General features: G+C 36.1%; 1 protein-coding gene across 1 annotated transcript; it reads left to right on the forward strand.

Moving 5' to 3' along the window:
- Window positions 1-1,945: 1,945 nt before the first annotated feature.
- On the forward strand, window positions 1,946-8,216 carry LOC110930500. Its single transcript, XM_022173811.2, has 3 exons — window positions 1,946-2,131; window positions 3,392-3,681; window positions 7,228-8,216. The coding sequence occupies exons 2-3, from the start codon at window positions 3,419-3,421 to the stop codon at window positions 7,895-7,897; spliced, it is 933 nt and encodes a 310-aa protein (XP_022029503.1). The 5' UTR covers window positions 1,946-2,131; window positions 3,392-3,418; the 3' UTR covers window positions 7,898-8,216.
- Window positions 8,217-20,557: the final 12,341 nt, after the last annotated feature.

The following is a 20,557-nucleotide window of genomic DNA, read 5'->3' on the forward strand; positions in this document are numbered from 1 at the left end:
TAAAAAATTATAAAAAAAACTCTATATGAACAAATTAGTTTCAGGACTTTTACAATCCTTCGTAAGATAGTAATTAGCTTAAAAAAATATGAACCACTAATAATAAAATTAAAAGATTTTAATAGGGTGTTATTTTCACATCTCTCCCTTCTATCTCTTCTATAAATACATACTATATAGAGACAAAGATAGAATAAAAAAGGATTTGTAAATAAGATTTTAGGGGTATGAGAATAATGGAAACCTTTTAATTTTTTTCCTTTTTTTTTATAACGACTTTCTTGTATTAGGCTACCGCACTCCCCAAATTGGAGAGCCACGTTGCCCCACTCCGGCCAGACTATTTGTCTTAATTGGGCCCACGTTGGCTTCAGGGTTTGGCTTGGGCATTCCCACGGGAAACCATACCTCCGACTTTCACTTGACAGCCATTGTGTCACCACAAGAGCTGGACACTCTCTGGCGTAACACACGGTGGGATGAAAACCCGAGTGGGCTTAGGATAGAATCTGACACCTTTGTAGGGTCGTTCAAACCGCTCGCCGCTCGCTCAGAAATTGCTCGAAAAATGCTTGTTCGATTTGAGGTTCAGTTGTAAACGAGTTGCTCTGCTCGGTTCGGGTTGGAAATTAGCTAAGCATGAGCAAAGGTTCACTCGGCTCGGTTCGGCTCGGGATTATTATTACATATACATATACACATATATAAAATTGTACATATATACACACACCTATATATGCACACATATATATCTACATATATATAAATTAAATTTGTAGTTTTATATATACCACTCTATTAGATTTTGGTCCACTATATACAAAATTACAACTATATGTATACGTACTAGCCCAATCACGCAAACAAAAAAAAAAGATAATACCAAATCTAAAACCTAAACCGCTAACTGAAAGTCTGCTCATCGCCTAAATGTGTCATTCTGTTATGTTAAGTCGATTGTTTTCTGCTCTCAACGTCATTGTTCGTGCAATATGATCATCACCTCGTCGACCACAACATTGTCACTCACTATTTCTCTTCGCAAATTTAAATCGAGCGACATAGTTGTCAAAATCGCTCGAAGTTCGCTCGACGCTCACTCGGAATATTCACTGCTCGAAAAATGCTCGTTTGATTTGAGGCTCGATTTTAAATGAGCCACTCCGCTCGGTTCGATTTGTAAACGGGATACAGGTTTTGTCCCAGGTCAGGCAATTGCAAATGCGGCAGCGAAGAAAATGGACAAACATGCAAAAGCCTGCGAGGATAATCAACATTCCTTTATCCCTTTTGCCTTTGATACCTTTGGCTCGCTAGCCCCAGAAGCCATCAGATTTCTTGAACGGGTCCAACGGGTTGTTCACAGCAACATTTCGTCTCCTAGAGATCGGGGTTTCGTTTTTACTAGGTTAGGTTTCGCTATTCAAAAAGGGGCAGCGGCGCAGCTTGTTGCCCGCTTACCGGCTATTTTGGTGTAATTGTCCTTAAAGTTTTTATTTTTTTGTGGTTTAAGTTGTTTTTATGTTGATAAAATATATTCGGTGTAAATTTGTAAACGAGCCAAGCACGAGCAAAGACCTGCTCGATTCGACTCGGCTTGTGAAAAGCCCGACACCTATGCAAGGAAGCTAGGCTCCATCTATCATTGTTTAATCCATCAAAGTGATATCAGTTGATGGATTTTTAAAATTTTACCTTTGTTGTTTTTGCATATATCCCCACCATGTTTAAAATTTCAAATAATGTTAGTATTGTAAAAATCGCGACTAGTCGGTGATTAATCAGAAATCCGCTTGTACTGATCCTAGCATGTCCAAGCTGGAGCTGGTTGCCCCAAGTCGGCCCCGGGCAACTCGCCCCTAGTTGGCCCAACAAAACACCTTATCAAATTGGCCCAATTAAAAACTTTTAGCCCATTTTTTCTTAAAGCCCTGCTCTACTTTGATTCCAGCGACATCAAACAACACATACGCTACGCTGCTTCTCCTCCTCCAGCAAATCAGCCTCTCACACTCACAGTCGTACTCCCAACTCCGGCGTTCTCCCTCCGGCGGCGCTGCCTCTACTCCGGCAAGTCGGCGCTGCCGAAACATCAGCCGTTCAACGGCTCCTTCTTCCTCCGGCAAATCAGGTTAGTTTATAGTTTATTTACACACCCTTGCACTCTAAATTTGTATGTAGTATCTAGTATGTGCTGTATAACCATCAGATTGTGAATTTGTTACTGTAACTGTAAAGCTGAAATTTCAGTTTTGGTTAGTTATTATAAATGCCTAATTGTTGTAGACTTGTAACTGTAAGGCTGAAATTTCAATTTTTGTATATCCATCATCAGATTGTTAATTGGTGTAGACTTGTAGTTTGGTGGATCCAGATAAGTTAGTTATTATAATTTATACTTGTGTAATACTACTGGGATGACGATTACAATTGAACTATTTGATCTTTAAAGTTTTTGAACTACTTTTACCGTTTTAAGTATTATATTGACATGGATGTGTGAGTATATGTATACATATTTATAAAAATTATAAAATATACATATAAAAATTCCGGTCCGATTAATCCCAAGTAGTTGCTAGTCCCCACCTCACCGGCCGACTAGCGACTAGCGAGTTCTCCAACCCTTTCAAAATCAAGAAACCCTAATAACAAATATTCACCGTTCAATCGATTCAAGATTCACCATTGTTCATCGGTAATCCAGGTCAGTAGATTTGTTTCATTTTGCGATTTTGATAACCATATTTGGTTTGTAGCTGATGTTACTGTAATCCATTTGTTCGGTTACAGGGAATTCGAGGTTATTGCCTTACTGGTTTGTTTGATAATCTGTTTGGATGCTTCGTTTTTTTTTAAATAAGGATTTAGGGTTTATAACTTTATATCTCAAATGGTTAAACGTGCCACCAATGGTTTACAGTGTTGATGCAACGAGACGTTATATTGTGGATTTTTTTATAAGGGAAATTTTCTTTTAAAGACACATGCTTTATGTGTTAGTATGTTGAATTATATTGATATTGATTGTATGATCACTAGAATGTTTATAAGCTTGAAACATACTTTTAAGTAGCCGAGCTTCATCGTTTTGTTACCCGAAGTGGTTATACATTAAATCTGTTAGTGCTGAGAACTTTAAACACAAATTTGAAGTAAAAATGAGTTTATTTGGAGCCCTAGTTAGAAATTTGGTGTGTGATTTGCTTTTTGTATGTAGAATTGGAAACAGTGAGCTTTGATTATGAACTAGACATGAATGTGTTTTTCGGGTTAATATGTAAGCTACTACCCCCATGATTTGATGCTGTTTTGTGGATAAACAACACTATCCGTGTTAGGACTAGGATCACCGTTTTTTTTAACAAAACTATTTTGCAATTGTGTGCAGTCATCTTTTGAAGCAAACTATAGAATCATGGGAAAGAAAGGATTGAGCAAGAAGGGGCCTGCTGCAACTTCTGGGCCTCAAATGTCGGTTACAATAAGAGAAGCTTCAACTGGGAAGAAACACACCAATGCCAAGTCATCTTTGAAGTTGCAACATATCAAGAACCTTGCAGTGTGGGCCAGTCGTGATGGTGCCATACCTTCATTGGGTGCCTTTTTTGGTTACCATTTGGCCGCTTCTTCTGAGGCATTTGGGGCACCGGTTGATCCTTCCTTGTTTACTTGTCAAAGGTGCGCACACACACACAAACTCTCTCTTTCTCTCTCTCTTATCATAATGTGTTAGTTTATTATTATCATTAGGCTGCTAAAGCATGGCTTATGCTGCTTTCGAGGTTATTCTGAGCATTAACTGCTTTAACAAGCCTATCTGATTGTGACTCATAGCACTTTGTGTATAGACTTGTTGCCTCTTGTAATTGTCATACTTGGAGGTGGCTAGGATGTATCCCGCCGTTTAACTCAATTTGTTTCTACATATTTATACTGTTTTTTTGTCGGTTGACTCAGTCGAGACAAAAGCGAGGTTAACGGGTTGACCCGGTTTAACACAAAAGGAACATGACTTGTTTGTTTACATATTTTGCCAAAAAGAGAGGATAGTACATTGCCAATTGCACCTCCTTGTTCATAACCTCCACTTTGCTCTAAACCGATGACTCGGATAACAAAAACCAAACCACAAATCTGAAAACACCCACCACTGATTTGTAACTATTACCAGTATATGCAATCATCAAACATTAAAGATCCAGAATTTAATACCATAACTTAGTTAATCACTAAAAGATCCAAGCCGCGGCCTGCCCTTGTGCCCCGCCCCTGCTGAACTGGCACGTGGCTGCGCCCCACAACTGGTGGCCTTGACAATAGTAAAAAGCAAAGTATTTATTAACTGTTTAATAGATAATTAAAGCAGTATTACTAAATCAAAAAAAATAGAAATATTTACATAGTAACTACCTTCAAATAAAGTGTAATATGTCGCACGCCGAAGCTGCTTTTATGGGTCAGTCTCTTCTTTAATTACACACGAGCTCCTTTCAGCTGACGCTTTCCAATTGTATTGTTTGTCGAAATATGACTATATGAGACATTTTGTGGACAATCACCTGTTTTTACAAACAAACAGTTATATATTTTAGAGTAAACTTCCGTTTTGCTCCCTATGGTTTGATCACTTTAACGGTTTTGCCCCAAACCTTTAAAAATAGCCATTTTACTCCCTGATGTTTTGGTTTTGTTGTCAGTTTGCTCCCTGCGGGGAGCAAAATGGAAAAACAAACAATTTGGATGGAGTTAGAGGCGGGGAGCAAACTGGCAAAAAAACCGAAACATCAGGGAGTAAAATGGCTATTTTTAAAGGTTTGGAGCAAAACCGTTAAAGTGACCAAACCACAGGGAGCAAAACGGAAGTTTACTCTATATTTTATATATGTTTTATCTGTTTTCTGAGTTAGCAATAGAGGTGATGTAATGCTAAGTAAATCTTAACTCACTATGAGACTATGAGTGCATGTGTGGTTTCAATGATCTGTGAGCGCGAACTTCAAGTGTGATTCGAGGATATCCTTTATCCTGTTTCTTTTCTCCAACAGTTGTTAAAGGATGGTTCATGGTTGCATGTATTTGTTACCTTTTCAAATCAATGGCCTGAAACACACCTTTGACTTTGACCGCCATCTTTTATCTCCGAGAAGAGATGAGCCAAATGGGGAAGATCTGTTCCACAGGTAAGCAAGCAATCTTCTTCTTTTTGACAGATCATCGGTTCAATCCCATTGCTTCCTAAAATCTATATATAGTAATCAAACGATAAATAAAGATTGGTATTTTAAATGATTAATCATATGTGGAAATAAAGAAAATGATGAAATGAATTACCTTCTCAACTGCCACCCATTGACCGTCACGCCACGCCTGTCGCGTCCTAGTATTCGTTTTATGGGCCCTAACTTCATGATTAAACTTATGCAGCCTTACCAAAAACCGATCTTCTTTCAAAACTTTCGAAACGGTTGCAACTTTGCGAGAATTTTCATCAAAAAACTCTCCCCAACAGCCTTACCAAAAATCGAAACCCTTGTGGCAATGATGCCCCACCCATAACTCCCATTCGTTCCGATCAAACCTCTCCCCAACACCGAACTTATCTAATTCTTAAAAAAAAACTGTGAAAAAAAATAAAATAAAATAACACTGGATTTTAAAACAAATAAAACGAAAAATATCTTTAGGTCTACAATTTTACTAAAGCATAAATCAAAGATGGCTTATATTTAGATTCTGTGAACAAAATTGAAGTATATCTATAAAATACACCTAAGGTTGAAACAACTAAGAAACAGGTACATCAGAACATCGATACCCTAACCTGGTCGGTGGTGCTGTGCGTAACCTGCTGTGGAGGGTAGCGAGAGAAGGAACGTGTCGATAAGAAATGCGTGGTTAATGGAATTGTATGAACATCGAAATTATGGAAATACCCTCGGTTACCGTAGCAAACACCTGTTATCAATTGATATATAGAATATTTTCCATCTGTTATACACATTAAAAAAATTATATAGTGGGAAAGGAATAAGGCGGGCTAATCCATCAAATTAAACCTGCAAAAAGAAAAAAATAAATAAATACATACTTATCAGGTATTAACTTTAACTATTGCTTTGTTTTCAGAGTTGCATACTCATCAACTGAAAATATATGTTTGGTAGCTGGTAACAGTATAAAGTCACAAACAAATATGCTAAAATGTAGAATAAAATAGCATTTGTTAAGCAGGACTTACCAAGAAGAGTATGGACATTATCTGAATCTTCAGAAACATCAAATAAACTGCCATCTGTAAGGGCATATGGTAATGAGTCATTAAGCTCACTCCTATGTTGTCAAAAGCGCAAAAAGCGCGCGCCTAGGCGCTCGGGCGCAGCGAGGTGCACTTATAGCGCCTGGTGGCAGCCTAGGCGCAAAAATGGTTTTATTTTTGAAAAAACGGTGCTGAGGCGCAGCGCATAAGCAGAAAACAAATAGTAACACACAAAAAAACGAAACCGAGTGCGTGCAAAAACTGCCTCACGCGGGCCCGGGTTTTTGGAGCTGCATTCGTGCGGGCACACTCGAGTTCAACCAAATTCCAGCTCAGAAACTAATTTTTGCACCCCCCCCCAAAAAAAAAAAAAAAAAACTTACAACATATAAGTCCTAAACTTTTGCTACTAACTATTAGCTACATTATCTTACATGGCATATATAATAGTTTTTTTAATTTCATATGTGGAATATTATTTATTTTCAAAGCATAACATATTTTTTATATTTTTTTCTCTATGTGCGCTTTTCTTAAAAAAGCCCACGCTTTTTTTTGCGCCTTGCGCCTAGGCTCCGGGCGAGGTCGATGCGCCTCGCCTGCGCCTTGCTTCTTTGACAACATAGGCTCACTCAAGTAAAGAAAACCTGCACGAGTTAAGGAATGAGATGTTTTGAAATTGACATATATTATAAACATATGGGAAACACATGACCTGCTGACAGATATTTCTATTAACTGATTCTTGCTAACTCTTTAACTTAAAGAACAATCTTTTAATCAGTCCACAAAAATTTGTCAAGGAAATACAATCACCGAAAACCCAAGCATCAAACTTTTTAGGAAAAACGCACCTTTGAAACAAGTAAAGCAGCCGACTGCCTTTGATCAAACTCTTTGGGTTTGAAAAGTTTGGTACTAATTAGTTTTTGTAAAAAAAGTATGTTATAGGCTCATTTCTTGTGCAGATGTGAATCTATACTTCATCCTGGCCACAATTGCACCATCCGAATCGAGAAAAACAAGAAAAATGCTCGACGTAAAAGCAAGAAGAATACTCCTCGTCCTCAAAACAACGTTGTATACACTTGCCATTTTTGTTCACATAGAAATATGAAAAGAGGCACCCCAAAAAATATAAGTCAACTAAAGGTCAAACCACATCCAAAGTCAACCAATCAAAAAGCCGGTAACATAGTCTCTTCTTCTGATACGAGTAAAGATAACATTGTTGCAAACACTAAAGTGGCTCCACTGGGGCCCACAAAAGACGAACAACCTCACAGGGACAAAATGGTAATTGTGGAGAAAAATGAATCATCGAAGGCCGAAGACGACTCTGTTGATAAAAACACGTTTGCTTGCGGCAAAACGGGTCTTTTAGAGATCACAGATACGTTGGAGGTTAAAAACGGATCTGATGCATCGGGTCCCGCTAACCCATTGACCAGGCCGACATTTACTTTGCTGGATTCAAAGATGAAGAAGAAGAATCGGTCAGGTTCTAAGAAAAAAGTGGCAATCGAAAGTACGACTCCAAATGTAGAAAAGTCGTCTAATAGAAAGAGAAGAAAAACTTGGACTAGTTATAAGGAGCTTGCTGACGACAACGACAAGAGAAGGAAGTTATTCAGTTAATGAACTTAATAGTCCCATTCTCTATGCAGTGAAGTGTGTTGAGGCTTAGTTGATTATGTGGTAGACATGTTGGACAAATTCGTGGTCGTAAAATGGCGGTTCAGGCAGGGTGCATTTTATTGGCAAATTCTGAGATATTTTTGGTCAGGGTTAAAACGGGTCGCCTGAAAGTGAAGTTTTCGAGTAATATTTTTTTATATAAAAACCGTATTATAGTTTAATTATTTGAGTTAAATGATATGCTAGGTTGTTCATTCAAAATTATAACTATGCGATTTTGGAATTATAACTTCAGTCTAAATGAACTCATTTTGTTTAAGCTAAAATATTTTTATTTTTTCATTCGTTTTGTTTGAAGTGAGAAAGTAACATTTAGTTCTCAACAACCTATCTCTCACCATAAAGAAAAAATATTCTAGTTGTTTTACTCTTTAGCGAAAAAACTAAACAACGAACCGAAACCTATTGAAGGCTTGAAAGTTGAAGCTAAGGTTGAGCAGAGCAGCAATTGTAGCCGAGGTCAAGCAGAACAGTGGGGGCAGCAGCCGGATGTGGACAACCATTTACCTGTTTGTGCATTGGTGCGGCTTTGACAAAAGCGCTAGGAGGTTCGCCCCGAGTGTGTGGATCGCCTGCCATCACCTGAAATGTAATATTGTCGACTGTCGTATGGGGTCGCCTTGACGTTACTATATTTTTTAATATGTAATAAAATATAGTTTTAGTGTTAAAACAAGTTATAAAGTACAAGGTACCTTTTGATATTACAAATTTGTTTTCTAGCTTGCTCACCAGACTATGGATGGCTTTGTACTTTTGTTTGAATATAGGGCATTGATCTTGAAAGGTTTGGAATCATGCAACACAGCACAACACATATAACTCTTGTTACATTATATTTTAATTTGAATTTTACTTGACTTTGAAATTCTTTTTTATACATTTTCCCCACATTTGTTGATCTATAATTCAAAAATACATATCGCAAGTTTTTTGAAATTATTATAGACTCGTATTGCGTACAATGTTTCTCTCTTTCATTTTTCATACACCGTTCTCATAGATCGCAAGTTTTTTGAAATTATTATAGACTCGTATTGCGTACAATGTTTCTCTCTTTCATTTCTCATACACCGTTCTCATAGATTGCTCTAACAAAACTATTGGGATGCGCCCGAGCTTCATGGGGCTGAGTTCTAAAAACAATTAGAAGAAAATTTTAAAATAAAGTTAGTAAAAAAGAAACCTAAAACTAAAATATTAATAAAATTAAAAAAAAATTCGGACGGAAAATAGAAAATTTTACACTTCTAACTAAACATTGAGGGGCGGGTGCACCCCCCACTTTACACTAAGCTCCGCCATTAATCATGCACATGTCATAATCCTGACCCTTTATAAAGTAACTTTTATAGAATCTTATATCATATCAAAAGGACAAAATTGCAAAGCACGTCCTTTACGTTTACATTAGGCTAATTCTATATACACCCCCCTCTCTTCCTGATTATACCCCCCCTTGTGAGAGGAAAACTGTCGGGCCCACGCAGGCCCCACCTGTAAGTATGTGAGAGGAGGGGGTGAAAAAAGTAGATAGGGGGGTGTAGAAAGTAGCACCCTTACATTAAAGTGTACTCCACGTTCTTTTTGTTTAAAAGTTTCATTGTACTCTTTTACGTTTATTTTTTGTTGATGTGCATGTCATTTACCACAAACCCAATTAGTTTTCTTAATTAACTTAATCACATGTCTAGCACACATGATAGGCAAAATGGTCGTTTTAATCCCGTAACTTGTATAATGATTAATGACTCTTTCAAAGCCTATATGCTAGATTGACAATTCATATGAACTTCTATAAGCATGTTCTCTAAATTAATATATGTATGTATGTATGTATGTATGTATGTATGTATGTATGTATGTATGTATGTATGTATGTATGTATGTATGTATGTATGTATGTATGTATGTATGTATGTATGTATGTATGTATGTATGTATGTATGTATGTATGTATGTATGTATGTATGTATGTATGTATGTATGTATGTATGTATGTATGTATGTATGTATGTATGTATGTATGTATGTATGTATGTATGTATGTATGTATGTATGTATGTATGTATGTATGTATGTATGTATGTATGTATGTATGTATGTATGTATGTATGTATGTATGTATGTATGTATGTATGTATGTATGTATGTATGTATGTATGTATGTATGTATGTATGTATGTATGTATGTATGTATGTATGTATGTATGTATGTATGTATGTATGTATGTATGTATGTATGTATGTATGTATGTATGTATGTATGTATGTATGTATGTATGTATGTATGTATGTATGTATGTATGTTGTAATTAATAGGGAATGCATATTCTCTCGGTGATTTTTAAAAGTTTAACCACAAAAGAATGAAGACCACTATCTAAGTCTAAACATTTGGTCGTCATACATAGGAACCTCCCTGTGGTAACCCAACATCTTTTTAATTAGCTCCAACTCGTAAATACCAAACCTATCAATATCCAAAAAAATTAACCAAGCTTATCACACCATTCTCCTACGTACGACCTGGTGATGAAGTGAAATAGCCACCATGATACAAATGTATGAAAAATATGGTTGGGTATGTCGCTACATTAATGAAAACAGAGACGAAATTAGATGTCATCAACTACAAATAAGAACATAACCTTGGTACGTCGCAACATTAAAAATTGATCCAAAAATCAAAGTAACCCGATTCGATCAGTGGCGAAGCTTGAAAATTTCCACCGGGGGGTCGGAAGTCACCAGACCTAAAAGTATATACCTCATTTTTTTTTATAAAACCAGGGGGTCGGAAACGTATATACCTAAATAATTCTATAGGAAACGTACATACATAACACTGCCGAGCGAAAAGTTTGGGGGTCCCCCCGGGCCCTTCAATGCTTCGCCCCTGGATTCGATACCATATACTAATTACCTATATATTAAAATTTGAAAGGAATGAACAGTAACATCACTAACATATTAGCAAATGGTATCGGGTACTGGTACCGGTACCGGATTTACCAAACCAGTGTATTTTCGGTACCGGTTCGGCACCCGTATTCACCAGTTTTTACCCTCAAATACCGGTGTCGTACCAGTACCAACCGGTGTAAAATTACAGTCATGCCATCGTTTTGGTTTTTTTTTTAGAAAATTGTGGTAGTGCTTTATTTTAATTGTTTGACTCGGTGTAATTTTTATTCGTGTCAGACGACTTTCTGGCACACGCTCATTTATCCTGAAAAATTACAATTTTCCCCCAGTTTAAAATTATACTTTTCCTATCTTTTTGTTTTTCTTAAGCAAAAGTATGATAGTGTTTTAATTTATTTGGTTGATTCAGTGTAATTTTTTTGAGATCGTATTATAAGTAGTATGTACAGGTAACCAAAACACGGACGAACATGTTATGATAGAGAAATATTCGGCTTAGTGCCCCGCAACGCGGGCGGGGCAAACCCCTAGTTCGATGCATTGAAAAAGAGATACCATATAATAGTAACCATTTCATATACTAAAAATCGATACCATACGCCTAATTCGATACCGTATACTAAAAATCGTTGAATTAAAAATCAGAAACGTAAATTTTCATGAGAAATTGAAATAGAATCCGATATCATTGAAATCGAATTCCATACCAAATACTAATTCGACATCATCCCACGTAACCTTGGTACGTCATTGCATTAAAAAATCAGAGCAAAAATTAAAGAGTTTGAGTCATAACATATACTAATTGGATCATAATCATCATCTTCTGTTCATATGTGAAATTTATCTTCATTTGTCATCGTGGGTTTTGGTGGAAGATTTGAAGAGCTTGAGAGTTGAGACGTAACTTGGTTAGGAAACAATCACATGGCGGAAGAAAAAAAAAAGTCGGTATACAAAACCTATACAAGTTAAGGAATTAAAATGACTATTTTGTCCATCGTGTGCTAGGTATGTGATTAAGTTAACTAAGAAAATTAATTGGGTTTGTGGTAAAGGATGTGCACCGCAACAAAGATAAATGTAAAGGACGTGCACTGAAATAATTTTTTAAACAAAAAAGACATGCAATGCAATTTAATGTAAACATAAATGATATGTAGTGCAATTTCGTCTATCAAAAGATTTTATAAGATCTTGTGCCATGTCAAATAATTTCATTAGAATCTTATGTCAAATCAAATAATTTAATATGAATATTTATAATAGTATTTATAAAAATACACAAAAATATTAAAAACATGAATAACCATAATTAAAAAAAGGAACATAAAACAAAAGAAATGTAAAGGGTTATAAAAAATATAAATAACTTTATTTTTTTTTCATTTTTTACTAATTGAATAGAGAAATTAATTAAAGAAAAAAGTTATTGAACAAAGACCAGAAGGTATGGGGGCCAGCTTAGGCCTGGCGTGGCCCGGCGCCGCACTCCCACACCGCCCCCTGTGGTTTATCCCGTCGTCTCCGTCCTCCACAAGCCGGGTTCGACGTGCCTCTCTCCCACACAAACACCTATACATACATACATATATATATATATATATATATATATATAAATAGGTTCATCCCCCACCCCCTAGGTACATCCTCTTTAGATCGCGCTTACGTGGCGGCCAAAAAAATGTGAAATAGAAAGTCGTGTGTGATGTACTTCGATGTCCGCTGACGTGTAATTTAAGTTTCACGTATAGTTGTGCAATAGCATTACATTCCACGTAGATTACCTACTCGGGTAATTAAGATAGCATAGACAAGATAATATAATGGTGTTTGCGCGAGTTAATAATCGCAGTTCCTACGTAAGGACCTTTAATGAATTTCGACATAAGTTTCTCAACAAGAGTTTTTCAAAGAACTCACACAAAAAAATGTAACAATACATAAAAATGCATAAATTTAGATTATGTAAATGAAGATTATAATAATTATAAATATTTTAGAAAGAATAATTATTATTCAACTAACCGTTTTATTAATTAATAATAACTAGTAGAATATCTCGTGCATTGCAGGGGTACGACATGTTAAACTCGATTAAAACTATTAGATAAAAAGGACTCGTGGTGAAATGTAGATAAAAACACTAGTGACGGTATATTCACAAATCACCAAAAAGATACATCGTAAATTAAAGTCGAGTAAAACCGTGACACATCCAAATTTGTTACAATTAATAAACAAATTTAATAAAAAGAATAAGATAAGACTACAATTATTCTAAAACTAAAAAAGTATAGAAATGTATAACATACAAATTGTTGAATATATTTAATAAAAACGTAATAAAAAGGTGTTCGAGTGTAAAATACATGATTAGTTAATTTCCTATTAGATTTACAAAAACTAAAGATAGGTTTTAGGTGGCTTACGTGTAAAAAAGAAAATTTTTGGTGATCAAAACACTAAGAAGATAAAACTAACAAAATTTGAGAGAAGGGATTTGTAAAACCAAAACCTTTGTAGTCAAAACATAAAATAAAAAAAAAAGAATATTTTGTCTTGTATTATACTTACAAATGCCACTCATATATGAGTTAATTACTTAAATGTCAAAAAAAGAAAAGTTAAACAATATTGGTGTGAATAGCATTTTGGTAATTAAAAACAAAATAAGGACTATTAGGGTGAAGGAGGTGCACCCCACCCAATCATGTTGGACCATGTCTTTAGAAAGATACAACTCTAGTAAATCATGTCTAATCTGTTATTCCCATGTCAGTTTGGGTCTGCCTCTTCCTCTCCTCCCCTCCACAGTAAGAGTTTTCACTACTCTAAGACAAAAGGGTATGGGGTCGTCCCCTACCCGTCCCGGGCCGTCCCCGGTGTCGCGCACCGCCCCCCGGCGGTCCGTTGCGTCCCTCCCGTCTTCTCCAAGACGTTGGAGACGAAGCAAAGTGATCGGCCCCCTCTGACTTCTCTCTCTCCCCTTTATTAATATATTAATATTATATTATGGGTTGGGTAGTCTTCCACACCCTTGGGTAGTCCCCAAGGGGATGGTCCTCGTGGCGCCTACATGGCGGGTGGTCTCTTTGGGGACTAACCTCACTATACCCTATGGTCTAACTGGTGTCGTCGTTTGTCTCCGCTTCACATGCCTAGATCATCTCAATCTCCCCTCCTTAAGCTTATCTGATATATTAGCCACTCCCAATCTCTTCTTAAAACCCTAATTTCTTATCCGATCTAACCTCGTATATCCACACATCCATCTCAGCATCTTCATCTGCTACTCTCACTTTTCAGTCAAACAATTACTAATCAAATTAGTTATTTTTCAAAAAAAAAAGAAAAGAATTATTTTGATAAAACGTTTGTTGTTTTTTTTTCTACATACTATATTAAAAATGAAAAATAATTTAAAAAAAAAGTTCCTTAACCCTAAAGAAATACCAAGACAAAAACAAGACTCCAATATATTTACACACCAGGTTAGTGCACATAGCGAAGAATCATACATCGTACCAAATAATTCGCACACATAACGAGAAATCTTACATCAAATCAAATAATACTGAGTTAACAAAAGAAATGGTATGATAAAAACACAAAATAAAGGCTTTCAATATATTCACACATCTCGATTATCGCACATAGCGAAAAATCTTACATCATGCCAAATAATATGCGCTCATTTCGAGAAATCTTGCATCAAATCAAATAATTTGATGTGTTTTTTTTTTGAACGGCCAACAAAATATTTCATTCACCAAACTCTAGCAAGGTGCTAGCACCATACTTACAGCCACCAAAACCAAAAACAAGCATACAATATACATACTACAAGGGTAATCAAAACAGTAATGTGCAGACTTCACTACACACAGATCAGAAGACATCAAATTTTTTCCATTTTTCCCAGGTTATGGCATACTCCTTGGATCTATTTCTAACCCATAAATAGCTCATGTTTTTTTATCTCCTCCACCGCGACTTGAACTGATGCACTATTATGTTTGAATACCACGCCATTCCTCATTCTCCAAATGCTCCAAAGGTAAATGAGTGAAATAGCGTGAACCGCCTTCTTCCTCTTTGCCGACCCGTTAACATACATGCTGGCTTGCAGGATATCCATTATAATGAAAGCAAAATAAGATGGAATTTTACACCATTGCGCAATAACGGTATACACGGACTACCCGACCTGGCACGATGCAAATAAATGGTCACTAGTTTCCGGGTATTCTCCACATAGAGCACAATTCAGCGAGTCATGTTGGACGTCTTTAGTGATTAGAGCCACCTTGGTTGGGAGTAGCTCCACTACTGTAACACCTCGTAAATTCTTACCCAATAAAATAAAGACACGTGTCATGTAAGGCAAACGTGTCAGGAACCCGGATCAAGTTAAAGGATGTATGGTAGGATTTAAAGGTGTCGACATGTTAATAAATACTTCTGAGCGACCTAATTATAAATCCCAAACCTTAATAAATAAACATCTGATTTATATGAATTTCAAATCCGGTTATCCTTAGTAATAATTAATTATAACCTCAAAAGAAATGGATGTTGTGAGTATTTACGACAATATCATATTCAAGACCCTCCCACAAGAATCCAAGATGGCAATTGTGCATGGCAACACATGCAGAGACATGCAAAGTCTGATTTCATGGTCCCTACACTGAAAAGAAAGCATGAGATTTGGAATCACAAAGTTGCATGGTCAAAACTTCAAAGTTTACAATTTTTTTCTTCTGATGAAGGCTTACGGACCGCAAAGGTAGACCCTTACGGTCCGTAAGGGAGCGGACCTGGGCGATGGTTTTTGAAAAGCGGTTACAGACCACAAAGCCTAAGGCTTACGGTCCGTAAGACCTGTAACTGGGCAGAATTTTGGACAGATGCTTGTATAACAAGTTACACCGCCATATAAGGGTGGTTTTCGAAAATCAGGGGTTGCAACTGGTTTTTGGCAGTATAGGGACACCTGGGAGCATCATATAACATTGGTAGACTTGTTTGGCATGATCCTATGTGATCAAAACTCATATATATAGAAGCTCACTTGCAAGCTTTTGAGCACATCATTTGAAACTTTCATTTTGAGGATTTCTGGAGCTCTCTGGTCAGCAAGCAAGTTTCCTTAGGATCCATAATCGTGCTTAGGACCCTTGTAAGTGTCCTTAACCTCCTGATTTCTGTTTTAATTAGTTTAATGACCAAAAGTCAAACCTATCGTAATTAAAGTTTGACTTAGTGATTAATCACTAATGGTCCAGTCAATTCTCGAATTGAAAGTACCTATAAGTTGGTGATTATGTGGGTAATAAACCCTTAAAAGGGTACTCTCTGATTCCCACTCTAAGTAGGTCAATTGTCGGGTCAAACTTGATCTTAAAAAGTCAACAGAAAGCTAATTTTCGCATAAACACATAATTAGCAATGTAGAAGCCATGCAACCTGTTTTATCATTAATATAACTTGGTGATTAATGTAAGAACATGTCTAAACATGTTCAACCCGACAATTTTCAGTTTAAGCTCGGTTTGGAACCGAAAGTCGCATAAGTGGACTTCTACTTTGACTTTCAGTTCTGACCCATTAGGGCATAGTTTAGAAATGCCTTAGAGCTTTATTAGGACCAGGTTACATGTTAGTATAACACTCTGTGATTATACAACTTGGTTCATTAGTTATCCGATTCATTTGCATGTTTCCGTTATATGCTTAATTGTTGACCATTATGCCCTTTTGACCTTAAAATGATATTTTTGAAAATGTGAAAAGATAGAAACCTTTATTACTGAAATATAATCATGTCCCTAAGTTTTCACATCAGTTTGAGATCTAGATTAGGAGTTATGCTCAATAGCGTAATTAGAAAGCTTTTTATTAATTAAATGGTGTAATTAGCATATAGCCTATTTAAACTTAAATTTTTATACCAAACTTTTTACCTGCTGATATAAAATGATATTTTGGGATTTTTGAAGATTTTTATTTATTTTTAGGCTGAGCATAACATAGGGTCCTAGCTTTAATTCGGTAATTGTCGATTTTGCCCTTTTGGCCTATAAAATGAGTTTTGCAAAACATTTGGACACCAAACCTTTTGCTACTGATTTTATATGATAAATAAAGTATTTTAAGCTTTCTGGAATAATAAAAATATCAGATTTTTCTTATAAAACCCGGAAATTGCTTAAAAACACTTTTTTTACGCGTTTTAACGCATACTATAAGTTAAAACTATTTTTAACATATAAGGTTTGATACCTACTAATATTTTTAGTAAACTTTTATACTTTAACAGTAAGCAAAAGTTTTAAACTCAGAATTCTAATTTTAAGCTTTTAAGCTTATGTGAAATTACCAAAATGCCCATACGGTGCATAGTTTGGTTATAAAAGATAAATTTAACATATATGTAATATGAATATTTTTACTGATTATATCAGACCTGAAACTCAGATTTATAATTAATCTCTTTTATGAGCTTTAAAATGACCAAAATACCCCTACGGGGCATAATTTGAGTTTAAATTCATTTTGGGCATAATGGAAGGTATCTGTAACAACTGTCACTAAAATCCCTAATTAGGATAGTAATTAGCTATTAAGGAAACTCTAATTGAGACACCCAAGTGATTCTACACAAACCCTAAAATTTTCAGAATTTTCAGAATCAGGATCAGGGCCCCTAAAACTCAGGGGGGGATAAACCCTAGCCAACGATTATCTTCATAACTAATTATAAAAATCGAATTTTAAGAAACTGACAACACAGCAAGCCAATACTCTGACTGACGAACTAGTACGGACAAGAGAAGAAAATAGAAGGAAGGAAGTAGCCCAAAAGATTACCCAGGTAATCCGTTCGGATAACCATAACGATTTTAAGAAATGAGGGAATGGGCAATCTTCTACTAGTTCATTTTGCAATTTTTGCAAAAGAAAGCATTTTGGAAGATGCAAAGGATACTGCAATTTTTGCAAAATTCCGGGGCATCAGGAAGAAGACTGCAGGAGGAAGAAATTTTCAGTTTGTTACAACTGTGGAGAAACTGGACATCTTAGGCCAAATTGTCCAAAACTGAACAAACCATCTGACACTAAAGCCAAACCTGCAGAAGAAGCAAAAAGGAATGCAAGAGCCTTTCAATTGACTGCTCAGGAAACAGAGCTCATTCCAGATGTAATAGCCGGTACGTCCTAGGTTACAACGTTTACACAAAAAGTATTAACTGACTCTGATACACACTAAAGTTTTATAAATACTTCATTCTGTCAACTTAAGACAAATCTTTACAGTCAAAACATGCAAAAAGGAAAATATAACTCTCAGGTCATATAATTCTTCGCTAACCTAATTCCTATGAAATTAGCCGAGTTTGATGTTGTATTAAAAATAGATTAGTTAGTAGCCAACCCTACTCGAATTCTCTGTGATAAGAACTTTATAGAAAATCCAGGTAACCGCCGGAGAAGTATTTATGATTATAGGAAATAAACCACGTAAGGTCACATGATAAATCATGAAGATATTCACTTAGATTCTGCTAAGATAGCAATGGAAGAGTTCGCAATCTTTAAATGGAAAGTAAGTATTTTGTAAAATTTAGCCGGATACTATAGGCAGTTTATTAAGGATTCTTTTAGATAGATACATCCTTAACTAAGTTAACACAGTTAATTCTAAATAAGAACCTAAACAAAAAGAAGCCTCTAGCTAGCCTTACCAGAAGGAACAGAAGATTTTAAAGTATACGGTAATGCTTCAAAGTTAAAATTTGGATATATGGTAATGCGACACAAAAAGGTAATTGTGTATGCATCAAAGTAATTGCAAAAGCACGAAGAAAGCCTTACCACTTGTAAGCCTAAAAATTAGAAACCACAAGTTATCCTTAAGATTAGGAAATATTATCTAAGCAAGCTTACTATCCATATGGGTCATAAGGTTTTAAGATACATATTTGAGCAACAAGAATTAAACATGAGGAAAAAGGGAAATCCTCGATGACTACGACTATGATATTTAGTATCACGAAGGAAAGGCTGAAGACGGTTAGAAGAACTATACAAATAATAAACAAAAGCCGTCGAAGTCCAAGTTGGAGACAAAAATGCTATTGAAAGTATTTCCTTGGAAAGGAATTTATTCGATAAGAGAAGAAGCTAAGTCTCTTATACGTAGGACCATTACCAGTAATCCAACACATAGGACCAGTAGTTTATCATTTACAACTACCAGAAGAATTAGCTGAAGTACATGATGTGTTTCATGTATCCAATCTTAAGAAACGTCTATCAGACGAATCCCTGGTAGTACCTCTTCAAGATATAGAGGTAAATGAAAAGCTAAAATTCATAGAGAAACCCCTACAAATAGAAGATCGGAAAATTAAGTTTCTCAAACACAAACGACTAGTGCTAGTGAAAGTCCAATGGGAATCCAGAAGAGAACAAGAGTATACTTGGGAACTGGAATCAGAGATAGAGTGAAAATACCCTCATCTATTTCAGTGAATCTCGAGGACGAGATTTTTCTTAAGGTGGGGAGGATGTAACAACTGTCACTAAAATCCCTAATTAGGATAGTAATTAGCTATTAAGGAAACTCTAATTGAGACACCCAAGTGATTCTACACAAACCCTAAAATTTTCAGAATTTTCAGAATCAGGATCAGGGCCCCTAAAACTCAGGGGGGGATAAACCCTAGCCAACGATTATCTTCATAACTAATTATAAAAATCGAATTTTAAGAAACTGACAACACAGCAAGCCTACCTGCACGAAGGGCTACCCTATGAAAATAGGGTGGTCACTCGCGTAGCGCGACGGCTAAGGGGGTACCCCTCGCGCTACGCGACGGTGTCAAAATCTCAGTATAAATAGCAGGGGTTGGGACTTGAATTTTGGCACTGAAACGACGAAAAGCGGAGTTACATAGGTCGAGTTATAAGCAAAACAGTCCAACACACACACAATTATCGAATCGCTGCCACAGAACAGGGTAATTACTCGATCGCTATTACGATTCAGTTTCCGGAATCAATACATTCATTGTCAAAATTGATCTCGGGGAATTATCGTAACTGCTGTATTGATCACTAATCCTGTTTTGTGTGCATTATTGTTAGATTAGAAATAATCAAGGCTAATCAGTAGGCTTATACACTGCTCGTTAAATCTGCAATGTGAGTCATTCTTCTTTTTATCAATTGTTTTACAATACTCCAAATTATTTTCAAAAGTGTTATAAATACAGGGACTAAGTCGTGGATATCTTGATTTATTGGTTAGTGGGGTATTGTGCACATTACTATTTCTCTCAGTTAGGTTCATTGACCTACTAGGGAGAAACGTCACTATTAGAGTTCATTAACCTAATAGTGGTATGACCATCGTCACCATTGTGACTTGTCACCATTGTGGCAGAAAGCCAGATAAAGATAAAGATGTAAACCATTGTAATCGCTCTTATGCTGTAATTTATAACTATGGGTCATTTCCTAAAAACTGAATGAACTCACTCAGTATTTCCCCGCTGACAAAACCTTTTTCAAACATGTTTCAGGTAATCTGTTGTGAGCAAAGAAAAGTGCCAGGAAGCACTACCAGCTTAGAAAAGTGGCTCAGTGTAAATAAATAAAGGA

The sequence above is a fragment of the Helianthus annuus genome, chromosome 3, assembly GCF_002127325.2.
Source record: "Helianthus annuus cultivar XRQ/B chromosome 3, HanXRQr2.0-SUNRISE, whole genome shotgun sequence".
NCBI lineage: Eukaryota > Viridiplantae > Streptophyta > Magnoliopsida > Asterales > Asteraceae > Helianthus > Helianthus annuus.

Coding starts and splice junctions, on each gene's coding strand:
- LOC110930500 (XM_022173811.2), top strand. CDS start 3,419: ATGGGAAAGAAAGGATTGAGCAAGAAGGGGCCTGCTGCAACTTCTGGG. Junction 3,682..7,227: donor TCCTTGTTTACTTGTCAAAG/GTGCGCACACAC, acceptor TTTCTTGTGCAG/ATGTGAATCTATACTTCATC.